We start from the raw sequence: 20,886 nt of genomic DNA, 5'->3' as shown, positions 1-20,886 counted from the left end.
AATTGTGATACATCCATACCGTGGAGTACTGTGTAGCAATGGAATGAAGTATTGAACAGGCAGCAACTTGGAAAATTCTGAAGGGCATTTTACTGAGTTAAAAAAAGCCCAGTCCTAAAGGGTCATGGACCATATGATTCCTTTTATGTAATATTCTTGAAATGACAAAATGGTAGAGATGGAGAACAGATTACTGGTTGCCATGGGTTGGAGACAATAGAGGGAAGGGAAGTGGATGTGACTACAAGGGTGATCTTTGTGGTAATGGAATAATTCTGTATCTTGACTGCAGGGTTACATACATCTAGACAAGAGATAAAAGGACTTAGAACTACATACAGGTTGTACTAAACATAATTATGTAACAAGTAACCATGGGAGGAAACTCAACATAGCGCACGCCAGACTTCTCTCTTCTATCTTTGTCACTTCCTGTAAGTCTACAGTTATTTCAAAATAAAAAGTTAAAAAAAACCCAAAACCCCAGTGATCTCAATGGGGGACTCCCAGGCCAAGGGACAAGATCCCAAAAGTCTTCTGGGACCCACTGGGGACTCACAGCCCTGCTCATCACGTAGAAGGAGCGTCTGAGGCCTCTGCTGGCACAGCTCCAGGCATTGGTGATGGTCCCGCCACAGGAGGAAATTGGGCAGGGGGTTCATGCACGTGCCTTGATTTCTGGAGGCCAAGGGCTGCATGGAGGAGGAAAGGGCGGGGAAGCAGGACTCCTGATAATGTAGCTCTGGTGCCTTCACATCTTTCCCTCCAAAGAGGTAGATGGTCTCTGTTTTGGGCCACTTGGCTTGGCTGTCCCCACCCTGCCCTGGAAGCAGTGGAGCCAAGCACCTGTGAGGCCTGGGTTGCCTTCCCCACCTGGCTGTGTGCCCCCTCTGAGCCCCCTGTCCAGGCTGAAAGATGCGGATGACAGTGCCTTTCTCACAGGGTTAGTGAGGTCACACACGTGCTGCACTCAGCTGCATATGAATGACAAGCACCTGGTAAACAGACTGGGGTTCAAATCCCTGTCCTGCCGTCTGTCAGCCGTGACCTTCCTCAGTTTCCCCTCTAAGGATGATGCAGACACTGGCGGTTCTGACTGCCTGAGTGTGCCGTGAGCAACCGCGAGCACGTAAAACGCTTTGCAGGGTGGCCGTCGTGAAATGAGCACTCTGTAAAAGTGAGCTGTCATTATTACCAACCGTCCCTTGCTCTGTTTGACCAATACTCCATGGTGACTTCACGTCACATACCTCTGGCTGCTCAATTCCAGACTGTGCTGGACAGAGAGGCCCTTTGAGACAAAACAGTGGTTCCCCTCCTGCTCCCCAGCGAAGATGTTCCAGGCAGACCAAGCTCTGGGGATGGGAGGGGGTGGGGGGAGGGGTCTTCTCTTCGGCTGCTGCCCTGCCCGTGAGCTGAGGTTGTCACCTCCCCTCCAGGGAGCAGACGGGAACTGAGAATGAGGAAGGTGGCGAAAGGAGGAGGCTTGGAGCCTCCTGGGTGGAGTTGTGAGCCCCCCCCCCCAGGGGAGGAGACTTGGAGTAGCCAGCATGGCCTGGAGCCCTTTCATTGATGGGGATAATGGAGCCGCCCACCCCAGGCACTGGTCCTCAGGACAGCGTGGGGGGCGACCAGGGATGGCTCTTCTCAGCCAGGAGCGACCCAGGAGGTTGGCAGGAGGGGAGGGACAAAGTGGTCCATGTTGTCATGCCTGGCGCCTGGCCATCCTCCCTCCTGCATCGGGTGGCCCATCCCTCCTGACAGCTGCAACTGTGAGACCTGCTCGCCTCTATTCCAGCCCAGCCAGACCTCTTCTCCTGCATGTGTCCCCGTCCCTCTGAGTCACTCTGACTCTTCCTCAGCTTGAATTGTCCCCAGGGAGGGGTCCCGTCAGCCTTGCCTGTCCTTGAACGTGCTGAGCAGAGCATGCTGTGTTCTCCACCAAACTAGTTCCTTTCGACCTCTCCAGCATCCAAGGAAGTGGCCTTAGATCTAAGCATCTAAGCATCTCGGACTCCTCTCTTGCTTCCCCTCCGTACCAGCCAGCCCCATAAGTTCCCCCTCTAGAACATGTCCTGATGCTCTTCCCTCTCACACCTCCACTTCCCCTCTCTCTTGGACAAGAGCCGTGGCCTGCTGAGCCCCTTGCCTGTATCCGCTGATCCCCTGCATTCACTGTCCGCACAGCTGCCAGCAGGGGCTCTGAAACCTCCAGCCCCTCCATAACGTTCCTCTGCATATAACTCTCGAGCAGCTCCCCAGGTCACTCAGAGTAAAACCCTGCGTCCTGACTGTGACCTAAAGCCCCTCTGTGATCGGGCTCCCTTGGGCAACCGCTCCGGCTCCTACGTCCCACTCCACGCACGCTGGTTTCCTTCTCATTCCATGAACATAACAAGTACATTCCCACTCTAGGCATTTGCACCTGATCTTGGCTTTCCCTGGACCCACAGTCCTCAGAAATCGACAGAGCTCCCTCCCTCTCTTCCTTCTGGTCTCTATACTCAAATGACCGCTTTCTAAATCGGCAGCCTTGCAAGCACACTCTGTCCTTCTATCTCTCTTAGTTTCCTTCGTAGCACACTCACTATCTGACCACATGTTTATCTGGTCTTTGTCTATCTCTTCCACAGGATGTCAGCTCCGCCAGGTCAGAGTGTGGTTCTTTTGGTCCGTGCGGCGTCCCTAGAGCCCAGCACTGGCTTGGCACAGAGTAGGTGCTCAGTAACCATGTGTGGACAGAATGGATGAATTCTGGGGGATCCAGGCGCTGGGCGGAGTGTGATAGCTGAATTGTGGGTCATCACTGAACGTTAGTCCCTCCTAAGAGATGGTCTTTGTGTCAGATCACATCACTGCTTTCCAAACTTTAAAGGTTTGCCTGTGACCTTCAGGACTTTTATCCTGTCTGTGAACCACCTGAAACACTTTTATTTCATACATTTCTTTAAATCAATTCAACTTGATTGCTTTTTTAACTCAGCCTCATCCTAAGCTTTCATCAAAAAACAAAAAATCATGTTTGGTATGCTGCTTTCCTTTTGCTCTGATACAGACTAAATAAAGCATGACTATTCATGTAAGAGTCGCTCCACACCCCTCCTGGGGACACCCAGCTCACCCGGGCGGCGCTCAGGCTGCACCGCGGGCAGCACAGGGTAACTCGACGGCCCTGATTATTGACACTCCTCTGCCTCTCAGGGCGAAGTCCTTAGGGTCATTCCTCCCAGGCCAGACCTGCTGGAGCCACGGCCTGTTGTCGGGGGACAGGTGTGTCAGGGCGGGGCCACTGCACGTGCGCAGGAGCTCTGGTCGAAATGTCTAGCATGCCTGCTATGAAGCCCCTGCTGTTCTCTGCCTCCCTCTCTGACCGCTCCAGCCTCGGTTCAGCTCCTGGAACTTTGCCAAACACGTTCCCACTTGGGGCCTTCACACAGGGCGTCCCCGAGTGACTTTCCTTCCATAGGGACGCCTCCCCAACCCCAAGACCCTAAGTCACACTTCCATTCTAGGCTCTACCAGCCTTCCCTGTGCTTCTCCTTGGGAGCAGCGGTGGGGGGGGGGCGGGTGTCCCACTTTGCAGCCAGGTGTTCTGCCTGAGGTCATTTATTTAATGTCCTTCTCCCTGCATGACTGCCAGCTCGGTGAGGAAAGGGCAGGCCTCAGGGTGGGGTTCCGCCCCACTGCCCACGGCCCCGTTACCACGCACCTCTCTTCCTTTCTCGTGCATGTGGACACCCCACTCCAGCCGAAGCGGCCTCGTCACCTTCCTTTCCAACACAGTTTCGTTATTTCTGCCTCTAGACCTTGACTTCGGCCTCCGTTGTATCCTCCGCCCTCTTCAAAAACCAGGGCAGAACCACCTTCCTCAGGAACCTCGCTGGCATTGCCCTCAGCCCTGCGGCTCTATTCTTACCACCCCCTCAGCACCTTCAGACCCATGAGCTCCCGCTGCTTCTCACTGAAACGGCAGTGATGTACAGTGGTCAGCGCGTGGGCTCCAGAGCCAGGCCCCGGGGGCTCAAGTCGGGGCTGCAGCTGGGGGACCTCGAGGAAGTGATGCAGCCTCTATGCCTCGGCTCCTCCAGATTCTCAGCGTCAGAGTCACCAGGAGGACTCGTCAAAACACAGACTGCTGGGCCCCAGCCCAGAGGTTTTGATTCCTGCAGTCTGGGTGGGGCCTGAGAATCTGCCTTTCTGACAAGCGCCCAGGTGCGGCTGCTACCACTGGTGCAGGGACCCCACTTGGAGAACCACTGTCGCAGTCGTTAGGGAGAGCAAATGGAGATGAATTCATGTAAACCAGGTAGAACCACGTGGCACGTAGTAAGTGCTCAACAAAAATGTTAGCTGTTGATACCAGTTCATGCCAGTGAGTCTGGCCTTCTTTAAATTCAAGAAGACCTGAGTCCAGGGTCTGGCCACACCGTTTCCTGGCTCTGGGACCCTGGGAAAATCAGCTGGCTTCCGTGAGCCCCAGCGTTCTCATCTTCACAGGACTGTCCTGGAGGTCCCTTCCCAGGATAGCCTGAGCTTCCTAAAGGGCTTCAATACACAGCTGATGCCTGATGGATATTTCTTGAACCAAGTGAAGTTTGAAAGATGGGGAATTCCCTGGTGGTCCAGTGGTCAGGACTCTGGGCTTCCACTTGCAGGAGGCACGGGGTTCAATCCCTGGTCAGGGAACTAAGATCCCACATGCCGCACAGCATGGCCAAAATAAATTAATTAATTACTTTTTTTTAAAAAAAAAAAGGAAAAGAGAAAAGATTGAAGCTGCAGAGCACAGCATGAATGTGAGGCACGGTGGTGAAACCGACACAGGCTCATGGAACACTGAGATCTGAGGCCCCCCCCCCCCCCCCGCGACCCGCAGGGTACAGGGGGGGATGTCAGTGAGTGAAGCCAGCCAGGTGTGGGACAACAGGAAGTGGTGGGCAGTGTGGCAGATCAGGAGCCAGGCCCCTTCAGAAGAAGCAGCCACCGTCTCTTTCAGTGAGATGTCGCAGTGTGTAAGCGCAAGCCCGGGGCTGTCAGTCGCTCCACCTGTGGCAGGAGCAGGAATGAGGGTTGTGATGTGAAATCACCCAGCAGTCAAACATGACCTACTGTGGACCAGAGCCAGCCCAGAGCTTCCAGCTCGGAGTGGAAGCAACTTAAGGGTGGCTGGCCTGGGCTCAGCGCTAGGATCCCTGAGGACCCAGGGAAGGGCAAGGGGGGGGGGTGGGTTGGCAGGGTCCCCAGGGACGGGTCCGAAATCATCAGGATCTAGACGGGTGTTTGGCTTCAGGGCATTTATTTCATGTCCCTCCGGACAGGCCCTGGGGCCAGGTATGGGGACAAGAGACCAGGCAGGGGTAGCAATAAATAACACGGACAGACGGGCTCCCCTCCAGACAGATGAGGTTAAAGGAGGTTACAGGGGAGCCACAATGCGGAGCTGGGGTGCTGGCAGGGCGGGGGCAGCTGGGAAGGAGGGGGAGGCCAGGCCCCCAGGACCTCGCTGTCACCTGCCCCGTCCCTTTCCTGCCCCAGCCCCCGCTACTTTGGGGAGGAAGGGAGCCCACAGCCAGTGGGGGCCAGTGAGGGTCCTGAAGGGGTGGTGGCCATCCGGGCTGCCCCCGGCTCCCTCACTTGACGCGGATTTCAGCATACTCGGCTAGCTCCTCCGTCAGGGTGTAGCTGTCCTTGGTGGGTCGTTTCCCCAGGTCCGAGTGAGAATAGCTCAGGTCCAGCTCTGGGGGTTCCCCCCGAAGGCCCAGCAGCCTCCTCTCAGATCCCAGGCGCCTCTCACTCTATGAAGGGAACCAACCCATTAGAAGGTCCTGTTCCACCCTTGCCAGATGCAAAGGCTGGAGTCACTTGCACCCGCCAGAGCTGAGTCCTGTGTGAGCCTCCTTCCTTAAGGACCGCCAGCCCAGCCAGCCCACGGTCCCCGGTCCCCCTCTGGAGCTCTGGCCTGTGCCGATCCCCCCTACGCAAAATCACCTCGTCGCTGCCAAGCCTGAAAGCCGCCCACAAGTTCAACGTCTCCAGGAAGACTTCTTCAACATAGGAATTTGGGGGGCACCCAATTCAGTCCATAACATGCTTTTAGATTAAAGCCACCTGGTCGGGTGCCCACCTTCCCCAATTTTTATAAATGCCTGACTCAGTATGTTTGGGTCTGGTGTGGTCCCCCTCCTCAACCTGGGAGATCCTGCAGGTGCAACTTCGGCTTCCCTGTCACGCTTTCCATCCCTGTCCCCCACCTTTGGACACACACACACACACACACACACACACACACACACACGACAGTGGCCACAGACACACAGAAGGGAGCAGCAATGGGACAGAACAGACAAGGCCAGGAGTGCTGGGCAGAGCCAGAATGAAGTGGGGACCAACCTGGACGCCTGATGGGACGCACACACATGCACGCCAACCCCAGGGCCCAACAAGGGCCCAGAGGTGGGCACACTGAGGCCCCCGGGACCTACCTCCTGGGGTGCTCATTCCAGGGTAGAGAGCTCTCTGGACTATTGGAGAAGGAAATGCAGTCATAGACGCAGGCGGGGTGGATGAGGGCTTCTCTTGGGCCCCGAGCTCCACAGCCCCCCGCCAGGCCTCAGCCTGAGTGCCCCCTCTCAGCCCAGGGCCAAGCCAGCCCTCCGCACATCCCCTCCTTCCCTTCTGCGGGGCCAGCTCCCCCTCTGCCCCTGGGCCTCCCAGGTCCTCCCCAGGCCCTCGGGGTCCCTGGCACACAGGATCTCCAGCTAGCCTGGCGCCACAGGGTTCTGGCCTCACCTCATATTTCTCTGGCACCCCAGAGATGCGGAAGTCACTGCTGAACAGGACGGGGGGGTCGTCCCCCGCTGAGAAGCTGGGGCTCTCTGTCACGTTCTTTCTGCAGGGCAAGACATGTCAGCTCCAGTGGGACCCCCAGGTCCCCCCACTCCCCTCTCTATCTGCAACCCCATCTACCTAAGGAGTTTGGCCCAAGGGACCCCAGAGCTGCTCCCGCCCGCCTCTCTAAGATGGGCAGCCAGCCCCTTTGGTGAGCACCTCTTCCTGTTCACCACTGCCCACCCCGCCTCTGCTTCACAGCTGAGGAGGAGCCACCTGGGCCCTGGTCTCTGCCACTTTCAGGACCCCAGCCTGGCTCCTCTGGGCTCTCCTCATTCGCTCTGGGGCAATCCGCACCCCCCTGCCGCCAGGATGTGGAGCGGGAGATTAATTCATTGTCAGGAGAGCTGATACGTGTGCACCACAAGGAAGAAAAACAACAGCAGCACACTTGTGGCAGGTGGATGTGCCTTGGGACTGGGGAGCGTTTTGTTGTGTTGTGTTTTGTTTTTTTAAGATTTCTTTGATGTGGACCATTTTTAAAGTCTTTTCATTGAATTTGTTATAATATTGCTTCTGTTCTATGTCTTGTTTTTTTGGCCACGAGGCATGTGGGATCCCAGCTCCCTGACCGGGGATCGAACCCACACCCCCTGCCCTGGAAGGTGAAGTCTCAACCACTGGACCACCAGGGAAGTCCCTGGGGAGTGTTTTTGATACCACAGATATGTGTAATTGTTGGGGTTTCTGGAACCAACTGTGACTGATGTTCTGGCTGCGAGCCAGGGGTGCCGGCTTTCCCCATCACACCGGAGTGGCAGGAGGCCACAGCACAGGATGTGGGGCACAGGTATTGACTGGTGAGAAGTGCTCGGCCCAGGCACTGGCATGCGTGACCCGACCCCGGCGGCTCATGTCAGCCGGGGCCCTCTCTCCTCCATCCAGCTGAACATGCTTAGAGCAGAATCCGCCCTCCCTTGCCCACCCCTAGCCTCCAACTGATCTGCCCCTGCCCTGCCCTTGGAGGCCACCCCGCCCCGCCCCAGCTCAGCCCGGAAGGCCACTCACTTTCTGCGCGTCTGGGTGATGTAGCAGACGATGGCAATTAGGATGGCAAAAGCAACCACCGCTCCCACGGGCCCGATCTTGGCCCACATCAGGCGATCTGAGGAAAGAGAAGACCCAGGCGCCCTCAGGGCTGCCGGTGGGAGTGAGGACACCTGGGTTCTTAGGAGACAGGCTGGGGCAGGGGTGAGCGGGAAAATATTTACACCGCTGGCATATCCTTGCACTGACTGGCTAGCCTGAAGGCCTTCGTTGCTGGAGGGGCCAGTAAAGTACAGGCAAGCTCCGGGCAGCCTCTCCTAACTGGCTGGAAAGGGCATCTTTACCACCCGATCAACTGCGCAGCCTGACCCACGCGCAGCGGCTGGTGATCAGCCTTGGGGAGGGGAGCTTGGATCCAAGAGGGGTCCTGTCTGCCCCTTGACTCCCAGCCCCAGGCCACACCACTCACGGGTTCCCTGGAAGGGCAGCTCCAGGCTCTTGGTGCCATAGAGGTTGTGGGAGGAGCAGATGACCCGGGGTGGGGCCTGGGCCTGGCCCCGCAGCGTGAGGATACTGGTGAGCAGGAGGCCGCTGCGCTCCGAGTACACGAACTCGCGCTCCGTCTCGTTCACGGTCACGTTACGCGAGGGCAGCTCGAAGGCCACGGACGGCTCTGGGTTGGCTTTTACCACGCACAGGCACTGCACCGTGTCACGGGCCGCCGCACAGTGGGACTCCAGGAGGATCACGGGGGCAACTGCAGGGGCAAGACCGAGACCCCGCGGGCTAGAGACGGGGCCTCGGGGGCTCCTTGGCTGCCGCAGAGATGAGCTGCCTGCTCCCCTCTGCACTCTCTTCTACGTCCTCTCTAACTCTGCTCACCTTGTGAAACATAAATCAGGTCACGGTGCTGCCTGCTCAAAGCCCCCCTCCAATTGCTCCCCGTGTCACTTAGAATAAAACCCCAATTCTTTGCCTTTGCCTGCAAGGCCCTGCAGGACTTAGCCACGCTCTAGTCTCCTGCTGTCACCCTGGCTCATTCCCTTCCAGCCACGCCAGCCTCCTTGCTTGTTTCTCATACTTGTGGAGCTTTTTCCCACAGCCGGGGCGGGGATGGGGGGGTGGGTCTTGCGTTTCTCCCTCCGCGGGGAACACTTCCCTGACACCTGCCAAGCTCACGCCCTCACTCCAGGCAGCTTCTGCACAGACCATGTCTATTTCTCTGACCACCCCATGTAGGTTGCACCTCGCTTCACTAACCATTCCCTCGAGTTTTCTCCCCAGCACTTATCCCTACCCGGGTTATACACTGATGTGGCTGGTCTTGTATTTCCATCGAGACAGGCTCTTGCTCAGTCTCCACTCTGTCCCCCACACTTAGAACATGACTTTCCTTTCTTTTTTTCTTTTTTTTTTCTTTTGCCATACCACACGACATGCAGGATCTTAGTTCCCTGACCAGGGATCAAACCCAAGTCCCCTGCAGGGGAAGCGCGGAGTCTTAACCACTGGACCGCCAGGGAAGTCCCTAGAATGTCCCTTTCACCCGGCAGGAGCTCTGGGAAGACTCGCTGGATGAGCTACTGCGTTCAGCCAGCTCCCCTTCCAGGCCATCCTACAGATGCCCCTACTCACTCCCCGGAGCCCCCAGCACCCTGACCCTCCCTCCCTCGCAGGATTCCCCGTGGTACCAGGTACCACCCTCCACCCAAGATCATTTTGTTGAGCTTTGCTTTGCTGCCATTTAAATTACAAAAACGAAACTGGTATTTTTTTTCCTTTCATTTTCCAAAATATGAAATTATAATAGAACATTGAATGTTGCTTTTTAAACTATGTTCTCTTTCCCTCATGGAGAGTCTGGCACTCCCCTCTGCTTGCTCTAGACTGACCTCTGCTTCTCAGCCCTGAGCTAAACCCACTTCCACATGGGCAAAAGATCCTTGGCCCACCTACCCCACTTATTTTCAATTTCCAGTAAAAAAGAATATGCAGGTAACACCGACGGAGCAGGGAGTCACATGACCCGTGTATTTGCAATGGGGATCATTCCATTTGGAACCTCAGTGTGTACATATCTCTACGTCTAGTAAATTAACAGTTAGATATTCCAAATTCTGTTGAGGCAGACGTGCACTATGCTTGCCGTAGTATTAACAAATTAACACACCACAGAGTAAATTAGTAATGACAAACCTGAACGGACAGTGATTAATTTTTTAAAAATCCTTTCATTCAAGACTGCACCACTGGTGCTGTTGTGACAGTGTTGCAGGAACGCTGACACCCCGTTGCATGTGCTCAGCATCTCTGCAGCATTGCCGGCAGCCTCGCGACCTATGAAACCCTGATTGACACTAGATAAACCCCAGGTCCCACAAAGGATGGGGAGTTTGGGGTGGGACGGCTTTGGCTTGAATCTCAGCTCTGCCATCTACTGGCTGGTGGCCCCAATCAGGCCACTCGGCTTCCTGGGCCTCCGAGATGGACTTCTCATGTGTGCAAAGAGGGGTAATGGTCCTTGACTTGCGAGGGGCTACGGGACTCTGTTCTGAAGTGGGCACATGAGTGTGTTGAAAAGAAAGCTTAGGGACTTCTCTGGTGGTGCAGTGGTTAAGAATCTGCCTTCCAATGCAGGGGACATGGGATCGATCCCTGGTCTGGGAAGATCCCACGTGCCGCGGAGCGACTAAGCCCGTGCGCCACAACTACTGAGCCTGCGCTCTAGAGCCCACGAGCCACAACTACTGAAGTCCGTGCGCCTAGAGCCCACGCTCTGCAACAAGAGAAGCCACCGCAATGAGAAGCCTGCACACCACAACGAAGAGTAGCCCCGCTCGCCGCAACTAGAGAAAGCCCGCGCAGCAACGAAGACCCTATGCAGCGGGAAAAAAAAAAGAAAAGAAAAGAAAAAGAAAGCTTAACATCCCACCCAGGGATCGAACCATTCCAGCAGAGGAAGCAAGTGGGCAAAGCCTTGGCAGCAGGAAGGCAGGCGGATACCCAGCCAGGAGTTCAAAGGAGAGATGAGTGGGAAGCTCAGAGGATGTCTAAGACTTACGGGGCACATGGGACATGTCGGGCACTATGGGCGTTGACCATAATTTCCTTAGTGTAAGATACTGTCATACCCGTTTTGCAGAGAAGAGAATCGGGGCTCAGCAAAGGTGAAGTCACTCGTCTGGGATCACACAGCACATCTCCATCACAAGATGGAGACAGAGCTGGGATTCGGACCCAGGTCGATTCAGCTCTGTCGGGTGCTGGACACCAGTAACATTTCCATTTCCTCCTATTAAACGTGTGAAGGGCAGTCCCTGCCCCCAATCGCGTTGTTGTGAGAATGAAATAGGTCAATATGCGCAAAGGGCTGAAACCAGTCTTCTAGTCATCACAAGGTCTCAGTGAGGTGAGTGCCCTGCAGGTCCCACGCTGTGCTGGGACCCAACACCCCACCCCACCCCGTCCAGCTCAGGAGCACCCACCATTGTCAGCAAGCACGGAAGCCCCGGTGCTAGGGGACGCAGACTTCGGGGACAGAGAGGGGCCTGAAGCCGGACACCCAGAGGGCAAGCACAGCGACACAGGCCTTGGAGCCCAGGGACCGGCTCAGCAGGGGTGGGGTGGGAGGCACAGCTGCTCCTCCCCTCCGGCAGATCGAAGGCCTTGAGTACCTTGGGTACCAAGGACTGCAGGGGAGATGAAGCAGCCAGAGGTTTAAGAACTGGGTAGACAGGAGTCCAGAAGAATCCTGGCACTGGCCAGCCTTCCAGCTGCATGGCCTTGGGGAATTCTGACCTTCAGTTTCTCTTCAAAGGGGATGACGATAACACGTAGCTGCTTCAAGGGCTCAGCAAAAAAACACGTGCAGGGGATGCAATCCTGGCCCAGAGTAGGCCCTTAATGATCATCTGCTGCCACCACTCTTATTATATAGGAGGGTCTGTGACTGAAAACGTTCGTGAGCTGGAGGTGTGTGTATGATCAGAGGTTTCCATCAGATTCTCAGGGGGTTCTCTGACTCTACACCTAAGAATCCCTGGCTTGGGATATAGGTTTAATGGGGAAAAGCGTGAGGCGGAAGGGTGGGCATGTATGGAGAAGGCGGGGTGCCCGCACGACCCATATGCATGATCACGTTGGATGCTGCGAGTGAGCAGAGACTGGGAAGGAAGGTGCCCAAAGAGGAAAGGTTAGCAGGGCAGTGGTGGCCATCACCTTGCCCTGGAAGATGGCACTCCAGGAATAATCTGTCTCTACTGACTACGGCCACATGCCATATTGAGTATACGGACTGTGCTCAAAACCTTCTGGCAAGCTTGTGTGGCAGGGGCCATTGTAGGTGGAATAATTTGGAGGCAAGTGCCAGAGGCCAGGCTGGAGCTGGGGAGGAAGCAGGGGGAATGGAACTGCGAAGGTGACATTCCAGAGGGAGTTGCTGGAGGAGGGGGAGTGGAAACTGCGACTTGGGAGCTATGACCCGAGTGACGGCCGGGGTGGGGGTGGGGTGTTGGCGGGTGATGTCCATAGAAGGTTGGGAAGGGCTCTGGTTGGCAGTGGAGCAATGCGCTTCATTCCCAAGACAGTTAGCTTTTTATATGCATCCGTCTCATCTCTCTCTGGCTGTACTATTATCTGTTAATACGCTTGGTGTCCTCTTGGTCCTACCCCCCACCTCCCACTGAACCACACAGCCCGTGCACATAACAACGGCTTGATCAATGTATTCTGATGTCATAACGTAGGATGAGGTCAATGGGCAGTACAGAAGAGTGGGACCAGACCACTGTATTTGAATCTCAGTTCTGCCGTTTTCTGGCTTGACTTTGGGCAAGTGACATAACCTCTCAGGGCCTCAGTTTCCTCCTCTGGAAACTGGAGACAGTAAGAGAACCTCCCTCGTTGGACGTAACACAAACGAAAGAGTGGGTCCCTGTGCAGAGCTTTCAACAGTGCCTGGTGCCTAGCGATGCTCCACAAGGGTTAGGGGTCGTGGTTATTCTTTTAGTTAATGCAAAGGGGCTGTGGCCACAGGATTCAGAAATCTCCTTGGTCAAAAGCCCACACCAGGATGTGGGGCTACCGTATTCTCAGGTGGGACTTTTATTCTCTTGCTATGGATTCCGCTTCCCTCCCTTCCTCATCCTCATCTGCTGGAGCAAAGCTGACCCCTGGTTGGGATGCGTGGGTACCTCCCGGTAACCTGGGTGTCCCCCATTGAGCCGTCTACCACAGGGGTGGGTGGGCAGGAATCAAGCCCAGCTGCCCCCCATTGAGCCATCCACCGCAGGGGTGGGTGGGCAGGAATCAAGCCCGGCTGCCCTCAGCAGGGGCAGCGGATGCAGGGGAGTACTCACACTCCACGGATAGGTTGAAGGCGGTGGCCCTCTGACCGTACTGGTTCTCGGCCACGCACCAGTACTCTCCATCATCCTCAGGCATGACGGCAGGGAGCTCCAGCTGCAGCTCGCTCTCATAGATGACCGTGGCCAGAATCTGCTTCTCCTTGAAGATGGTAAGAATAGGATCCGGGTTGCTCTGTGTGGAGCACAAGATGGAGACTGTCTCCCCCTCCACGGCCACCACTGTCCCGTTCACCGTCGGCTTCCAGGGTGCATCTGGGGGGCAGGACAGGGGGCCGATGGTCAGAAGCTCCCACCCCCAAATGTGACCCCCCGACACCCCAATCAGGGCACACCAGCTCAGGATGGCTCAGGTAACCCCAGGCCTGGCTGTGTCGTTTACAAAGACAGGGTCTCTGCAGCTATAGTGCTTGTGTTTGAATCCCGGCTCTACCCCTTCCCAGCTGTGTGTGGACCCATGTCTAAACCCCTCTGGGCCCCATTTTTCTTATCTGGAAAATGGGCTTAATAGTATTCCCAACCTCACAGGGGTCACTGAGAACCAACTGTGACGAGCACTGTTTTAGCCTGAACAAGGGAGATGAAGGTCCCTGCCCACGTGGACAGATGCTATATAAGGAAATCAAACATATAGTTGGCAAGATGGGGATAAGTGCTTTGCAGAAAAATAAAGGTGGGATGGGAAATCGGGGTAGTTACAGTTTTAACTAGGATGGTGAGGGAGGGCTCCAGTGAGACTAGGAGGTGAGTAGGAGCCAGCCGTGCGGAGGCCCCAGGGAAAGAGTATTTGTGGGAGGCACTCAGAAACTGCTGAGTAAATGTTGGCCGGTGCTGTCATTTTTATTATCCCCAGCCCTGGGCACTTTGCCTCAATAAATATTTGTGAATGAATGAATGAATGAATGAATGACCTCTCCTTGGTTCCTAGTTCAGAGTCCTGTCTGATGGGCCCCCTCTCCCTGGGGCCCCATAATGTTCAGGGGCTGGGTGAGGTCTGGGTTCTCCTCAGCCCTCCCATCAGAACTGCAATGGGGCTCATTTTAAAATGCAGATTCCCGGGGCCAGGCCCAGCTCTACCCGCAGGAAACTGAATTTAACAGGCTTTCCTGGGTGGCAGGGATTGCCTCTGTCTCTTCCCATCTTGTCCTAGCGAGGAGAGTGGTGCAGAGTAGGTGCTCACCAGATACTCGTGGGAAAAATGAAGGAACTCCTTAACCTGCAACTTCCTCTCCATCTCCATCTCAACCGCGGGCATGGTCCCGACCGCCCCCCACTGGGCCCCCAGCTCCGCCCCGGGCGGGGGCGGCGACTCACACATGACGCTGAGCCCCACGGTGCGGTTGTCCTGGCCGTAAGCGTTCTCGGCCAGGCAGGCGTAGACGCCGTCCTCCGCGGGCGTCACCTCGTCCAGCTCCAGGGACAGGCTCTCGGTCACCGCCTCCCGGAGCACCGTGCCGTCCCGCATCCAGGTCAGCAGCGGCGGCGGGTTGCTGTCGGCCCCACACAGCAGGCTGACGTGGGAGCCCTCGATGGCCTCCACCGAGGAGTTCATCTCCACAATCACCGGGGGGTCTGCGGCGCCGGAGACACAGGGCGTCAGCGGGCACGTGCCGCAGACCCCGCCCCCGGCCCGCCCCCCGGCCCGCCCCCAGGCTCACACTTGACGTCCAGGCTGGCGTAGCCCTCGAACTGCAGGGTGGTGTTGGGGAAGGAGGCCTGGCAGCCCAGCCGGTAGCCGTTGGCCTCCCTGGTGGGCACGAAGTGCAGCAGCGACACCTGCACCCAGGTGCCCTCGTCCTCGCGGAGCCGCCCCAGCACAGCCGGCTCCCCGAGCCCCTCGTGGCCCAGCCAGCTCAGCTCTGGGTGCAGCTCGGGGCAGTTGTCAGGCACCGTGCAGCTGACCTCCACTTCTGTGCCTGCCACCACCTCTGGGGGGACCATGATGTTGGGGGTGTCTAAGTGAGACGGGGAGATGGAGGGTGAAGGAAGCAGCATCGGACCCCCACGCTGTCCGACTCCAGTCCTGGTACCCGGTCCCCTCCCCATCCTTGGATGCAGAATTCCCTACAGCCTTCTCTCCTCCTGGGTACCCTTCACCCAGAAGCCCTCCGCAGATCCAACCGCAGATGTAATAATAACGGAAACAACAATATAGTGGTCTGAGTACTTTACTGTGTGTAACTTGCCAGTCCTTCCAGCCATGCTGAAAGTAGAAAGCCGGTAATGTTATTTTGCTCATTTTGCAGATGAGGAAACTGAGGCCACAGCTAGCATTGGGTAAAACTGAGCTTCAATCCCTGTCACTCTGGCTTCATCGTCTGTGCTCTGGACACTACATTATATTCCTCAAGAAACCTCTCTCCTTCCCATGTTTGCTTTGGTTTACCTTCCACGTGTGTGTGTGTGTGTGTGTGTGTGTGTGTGTGTGTGCGGTGTGTCCTGGAGCTGTCTGGCCGTGCCTGGCGGCGGAAGGGGGGGGCTCTCTTTCTGTATCAGGGCTGTAATCTGGCTCCTCATATAGGCTCAGAGCTGATGGCAAACCTGAGTCTGAGGGTTCCATGCCTCTCAGGGCCTCTCAGAAGTGAGGCAGAAGACCCTACTCTAATTGCCAAAACTGGCCCAGAGCTGCACTTTATTTGACCTAAATTTAGGGTATTTTTTAAAAAAATATCTGAATCAGCAGCTGATGTTGAAAAAACATAGAAAAATACACAGTTCCCTTTGAAAAATTCGGGAATTCCCTGGTGTTTCAGTGGTTAGGACTCTGCGCTTCCACTGCAGGGGGCACGGGTTCGGTCCCTGGTCAGGGAACTAGGATCCCACATGCCTTGTAGCACAGCCAAAAACAAAACAAAACAAAACAAAACAAACAAGCAAACAAACGGAAAACTCAGAATGCTTGACAGCAATGACCCTGCATTCTCACCCAGCACCATTTAGATAGAGCTGGGCGCCATGTGCCAGGCACTGCTTTGCCCACTTGACAACTATTCCCTCATTGAACTTTGAGTGCTGTTCTTATCCCCATTTTACAGAAGAGGAAAACAAGGCCCAGAGAAGTCAAGTAACTTGCCCTCAGTAGCCCAGCTAACATAGGAATCCAGAGGCCTGACCCCAACCCCGGGGCCCCCTGCCTTTACCCCAGGTGTTTCTGGAAGAGTAAGAGCACTGCTTTCCTCTGAGAGCCCTGCTTTGCCCGTTTTGGTCATCTGCCTGGTCTGTGTGGGCAGGGGGGTTTGCACCCCTCCCCCCAGCCAAACCAACAAGTCCCTGGTCCTGCCAGCTAGACCTCCCTGGGACGGTGCCAGGAGGACTTCCTGCTCCCCCTGCGCCCCCTGCATGGCCCCAGCCCCACGGCATCTGCACAGCCCCTGGGAACTCACTGATGATGTCCAGGACGCTGTGCTCGGAGAAGGTGTACTGGTTGTAGCCCCCCAGGTCCCCGCGGAAGTAGTACTTGCCGCCCAGCTCGGGGCTGAGGTTGCTGAGCAAGAGGGTGCAGTTGCGCAGGCCCAGGTCCCCCAGGAGGCGGCTGCGGCCCTGGAAGCTCTCGTGGACGACTTGGGTGCGTGACTTGAAGACCACTGGCGGGTAGTTTTTCGGGTAGGGGCTATTGAAGTACCAGACGCCGTGCACAACGGCCGGCCGCAGCTCGTCGGGGAAGTCGAAGCGGCAGGGGATGGAGACACACGTGCCCTCGAAGGCCGAGATGGACGAGGGCATCCAGGCCCCCCAGTGACCCCCGCGAGAGGCTGTGGGCAAGCAGGACCGCTGAGGCTGAGGGACATGTCCTGCCCGGATGCCCCCAACCCCCCAGCTCCCATCACCTTCCACTGCCCTGCGGGGGTGGGGGCGGGGTCCAGAGACCCACAGAATCAACCCCAGCCTGCTCAGGGGCCAAGACTCCAGGAGCCCCAGACCCCCAGGCATTACCTGAAATCATGATCCAAAACAGAGGCAGCGCCGTGAGGAATATCATTTTGTACAGCAAGTGAGCAACAGCTGGATAGAGGAGAAGAGAGGAGAGGGTTAAAGGCCAGGGGAAGTGAAAAGGGTGCTTCTAGTAAGGCTTTAGGAAGCAGCCTGTTCAGATGTTAGCCACTGCTGCTATTATTATTTATAATCACAAACACATCTATGAGCATCAACCATGAACCACCCCCAGTACTTTACTATACAGATTCATTTGGTCTCTTTGAGGTAGGTGCAATTATTATCCTCACTTTGTAGCCGAGGTCCAGAGAGGTTGAGTAACTTGCCCGAGACCACACAGCAGGTAAGTGGCAGAGCTAGGATTCAAGCCCTGTCCGCCTGTCCAGGTCTGCAGATTTCACCACCAAACTGTCCTGACTCTATGTGGTAAGTGACGTGCTAATAATTATCTTCATCACCATCCTGCCCTTGGGGATCTCCAAAAAGTAAGGAAAGAGCCAAGTTTGGACCTGCAGCAGGAAGCAGGGGAAGCCAAGAGGAAGGGGAATTTGGAACCCTCCCCCTCACCTCCGTCTCCCTGAGTTGGGAATGTCTTCTGGTCCCACTTGGAGCTGTCAGCCGGCCAACCTGGAACAAGAGTCAGACAGGTGCAAGGAGGTGGGGGCCTGAGGGTCCCCTGCCCCGCCCCACCCCGCCCCGCTTTCAGAATCTACTGTGAGTAGATCCTGTAGGCTGCCCACATGGTCTCTGTTGCCCATGGATGCTTGGGACCCTCCCACACAGCCTCAAAGCTACTCTGTGGTCACCTCCAGAGGCAAGCTGCAATGGAGAACTCTCGGGAAGAAAAGGGGAGCAGCAGAGCTTTGGGGTGGGGGGAGGCGGGGCGAGTGAACGCGGTGAGGGAGCACATGTCCCACGGCTGAGGGCTGGGGGTGGGAGGCAGGGACCCAGCCCCATCAATGACTGGGTTTCACAGCATCAGCATTCCCAACATGCCGCGTGAATTCCTGCCGCCCTCTCCCACCCTACAGACGGCCCCTGGTGTCCCCACCCTCCAGAAGCAAGAGCCGGGTACAAAAGAGCCCTGTTCCCTCAGGGTTAGGGTGCCTCATCCTGGGGGGCTTCTGGGGTAGGTGGGGGTGAGGGAAGAGCTGGGCGAGCCTGGCTGGGCTCTGAGTGGAGCCAGGAAGGACCAGGGATTGGGGTTAGTCACTCCCCGGACCCAGCTCCTCTGTGGGTCGCCTCAGGGTTGGACCCAGTGTTTCCAAGTGGCTGCTTTTGCTGGCCTTTGACACTCTCTTCCCACGGACAGACGCATGCAGTCAGACGCATGCAAATGCTGGCATGAAATGTGACAGATCTGGACCCAGCCAGAAGGAGCAGGCTCGCACAATAACACCGATCAGGGCTCCGCACACACCGACGGGCACCGAGACCCCCGTGCAGCAGACACACACACACACCTGCATCCTCCTGCCCACCACACACCTGGACGGGCATAGGCATGGCAATCGGGCATACACACGGACCTGCCTGCGTGCCATGCTCGCAAAGACACTCGGACCGGCTATGGACAGACCCACTCAAACACATGCTGATGGACACGCGGCAGATGCCACCTTTGCACCTGCGACAGGAAGGTACAGGAGGTAGAGACAGGTGAGGGCCACAGGGCCTGGGCAGACGTGTGAAACAAGTGTGTAGACCATGCATTCTGAATGGGGTGAAAATTGGTTCTTGGGGTGGGGTCCAGAAAAGTCTTAGTTATTACAGTGGTTTGTGGCTCTCTCAAGGGCCACGGTACATAAACATATACAGTCTATCCATAATATTAAGATTTCATGGGGGGAGTTGGATTAGGAAAAACAGGTCTAAAAGCTTTCCTTAGTGGGGTGTAAATAAAGGTGGAGAAACACTGATGTGGATTAAGACTCACTAAGAGAGGTGCACACGCGTGTGCACACGTGCCCCCGTCGTGTGCTCAGGTGCTGGAACTTGCTCACTCACAGCCCCTTGTGCCCACACCCTCCCAGGTGGCAGGATGCAGACGTCTGATCCCCTGGGCATCCTTCCACTCTTCACCTGTCCCTGGATGACTGCCACCCCATCTGTCACAAACTTAGGAGCCCCAGGGCAGAACCTCCACCAGAGGGGTGCTGAGGAGGACGCTTCATTCTTTCTCTCTGTGGTTTCCCCCCAAGGCCCCGTCACTATCCCTGCCACGGTCCCAGCCCACGCCCAGAGCAATCCTAAGCAGCACCCTCCCCCACCCTAAATTAGTGGCAGTTCCCAGCCACCATCCACGGCCCAGACCGCTTCGCACTGCACATGCCCTGGGCCACCCTGCCGCGTGCGCTCAGCCCCGGTCCTCTGTTCTCCTCCCCGTCCCCCGGTCCTCTGTTCTCCTCCCCGTCCCCCGGCCCTCTCGGCTGCAGCACTCACCTGATGCTCTTGCTTCTGCACTCTCTGCTCCGCAGGCCCCGCTCGCAGTCCCCTGGCCTCCCAGGGTCTAGGCCCCCACTTACCAGCCCCTCCCCTCCCCCTGGGTGCCAGGGGCCGCCTGCCTCCAAGGCCCAGCTCCTCCCTGCCCCCGGGGGAGGGGGGCACAAAGGGCCCTTGTCACCACTGCTTGAACTGGGCAGCCTGATGCCTGGGTTCTACGAGCTCCTTCCTGGAGGGGCCGGGGGCGGCTGCCTCACTCATTCCCCCCTCCATCACTGTGTACCCTGGTTCTGGGTCCCTGGGAGGGTGCTCTAAGATCTCTGGAGTCTCAGGCTGAGAAGCAGAAGGCATTGTCCTCAGCGTCTAGGGGATCTTGGTGGCAGTGTTAGTAATAACCCCGGGCCTGGGAGGCCACAGAGGCCGGTGTGGCCAGGAGGAGGAGGCAGGACAACTCACTCTCGGCTCCAGTCACGTCCACCCTCTCTAGAGGGTGTCGCGTTTGGTGCCCACATCCTGGTCTATTGTCTTCCAGCCACTTCTTGCCATCGGAAACAACCTTATGTATTGACTGTCTCCTCCCGTGATAACATGACCTCCAGCAGGACAGGGCTTGGGCTGCTTATGCCCAGTCTATCCTGCTGGGAGGCCGGCTCCTGGCAGAGTTAAGATTCCTAAACGCAGAGTGGGTGCATGGGTGTGATCCTCAGATACCCTGACTGGAGGCCTTGGCGCTTCTTCCTTCCTCCTGGAAAGCTCCCCTGCCCCATCCCACTCCCGACTCCGCTGCTGGCCATAGCCTGTGCAGCCTTTTGGCTCCCAGCGTGGATGCTGGATGCTGCTTCCTCTGGAAGCCTGCCCGGCTCCTCTCACCAAGCCAAGCTCCTCTGTTTAAATGCTGCCCGGTCCTTCCATGGCCCTCAGCACGCCGTTTGCCAACCCGCACCCTCAGTGAGCTGCTTCCCCACTGGCATCTGAGCTCAGGTTTCCGCCTGCCTGTCTGTCTGTCTGTCTTGTTCACCATTGTGTCCCCTAGAACAGTGCCTGGTGCACAGAGGGTGCTCAGCCAGGGCTGTGCTGACTCTCTGAGCTGGGTAGGGACCCTCTGTGCGCAGAGTCCACGCTCATCCTCCTGCCACCCCAGCCCCTCCCATTGGTCATGACCTTTGCGTGGTGATGGTGGTGTGATGAAGTGGAGTAGTGGTTTGATCATGAGCTGTTCAGTCACACTGGGGCATCTTCTGTCCTCCTTCAGGCCAGGGCAGTAGGGAGGGAG

General features: G+C 56.7%; 1 protein-coding gene across 2 annotated transcripts; it reads right to left on the bottom strand.

The window, feature by feature from the left end:
- Positions 1–5,630: 5,630 nt before the first annotated feature.
- MAG (myelin associated glycoprotein) lies at positions 5,631–17,232 on the bottom strand. 2 transcript variants are annotated; one of them, XM_068528533.1, is made up of 9 exons: positions 17,172–17,232; positions 16,622–16,990; positions 14,897–15,193; positions 14,553–14,810; positions 13,233–13,493; positions 8,345–8,632; positions 7,897–7,993; positions 6,790–6,889; positions 5,631–5,795 (listed from the first exon to the last, which is right to left on the bottom strand). In XM_068528533.1, exons 1-9 carry the CDS (start codon positions 17,215–17,217, stop codon positions 5,631–5,633), a joined length of 1,881 nt encoding a protein of 626 aa, XP_068384634.1. In that variant the 5' UTR covers positions 17,218–17,232. The 2 variants fall into 2 exon arrangements, with proteins under 2 accessions (XP_068384634.1, XP_068384635.1); XM_068528534.1 differs by lacking the exon at positions 5,631–5,795 and adding an exon at positions 6,495–6,521 and having other exon boundaries at positions 17,172–17,217.
- Positions 17,233–20,886: the final 3,654 nt, after the last annotated feature.

The sequence above is a fragment of the Eschrichtius robustus genome, chromosome 19, assembly GCF_028021215.1.
Source record: "Eschrichtius robustus isolate mEscRob2 chromosome 19, mEscRob2.pri, whole genome shotgun sequence".
In the NCBI taxonomy this organism is placed as follows: Eukaryota; Metazoa; Chordata; class Mammalia; order Artiodactyla; family Eschrichtiidae; genus Eschrichtius; species Eschrichtius robustus.
The sequence above is the reverse complement of the archived record's forward strand: the minus strand, read 5'-3'. Positions and strand labels throughout refer to the sequence as shown.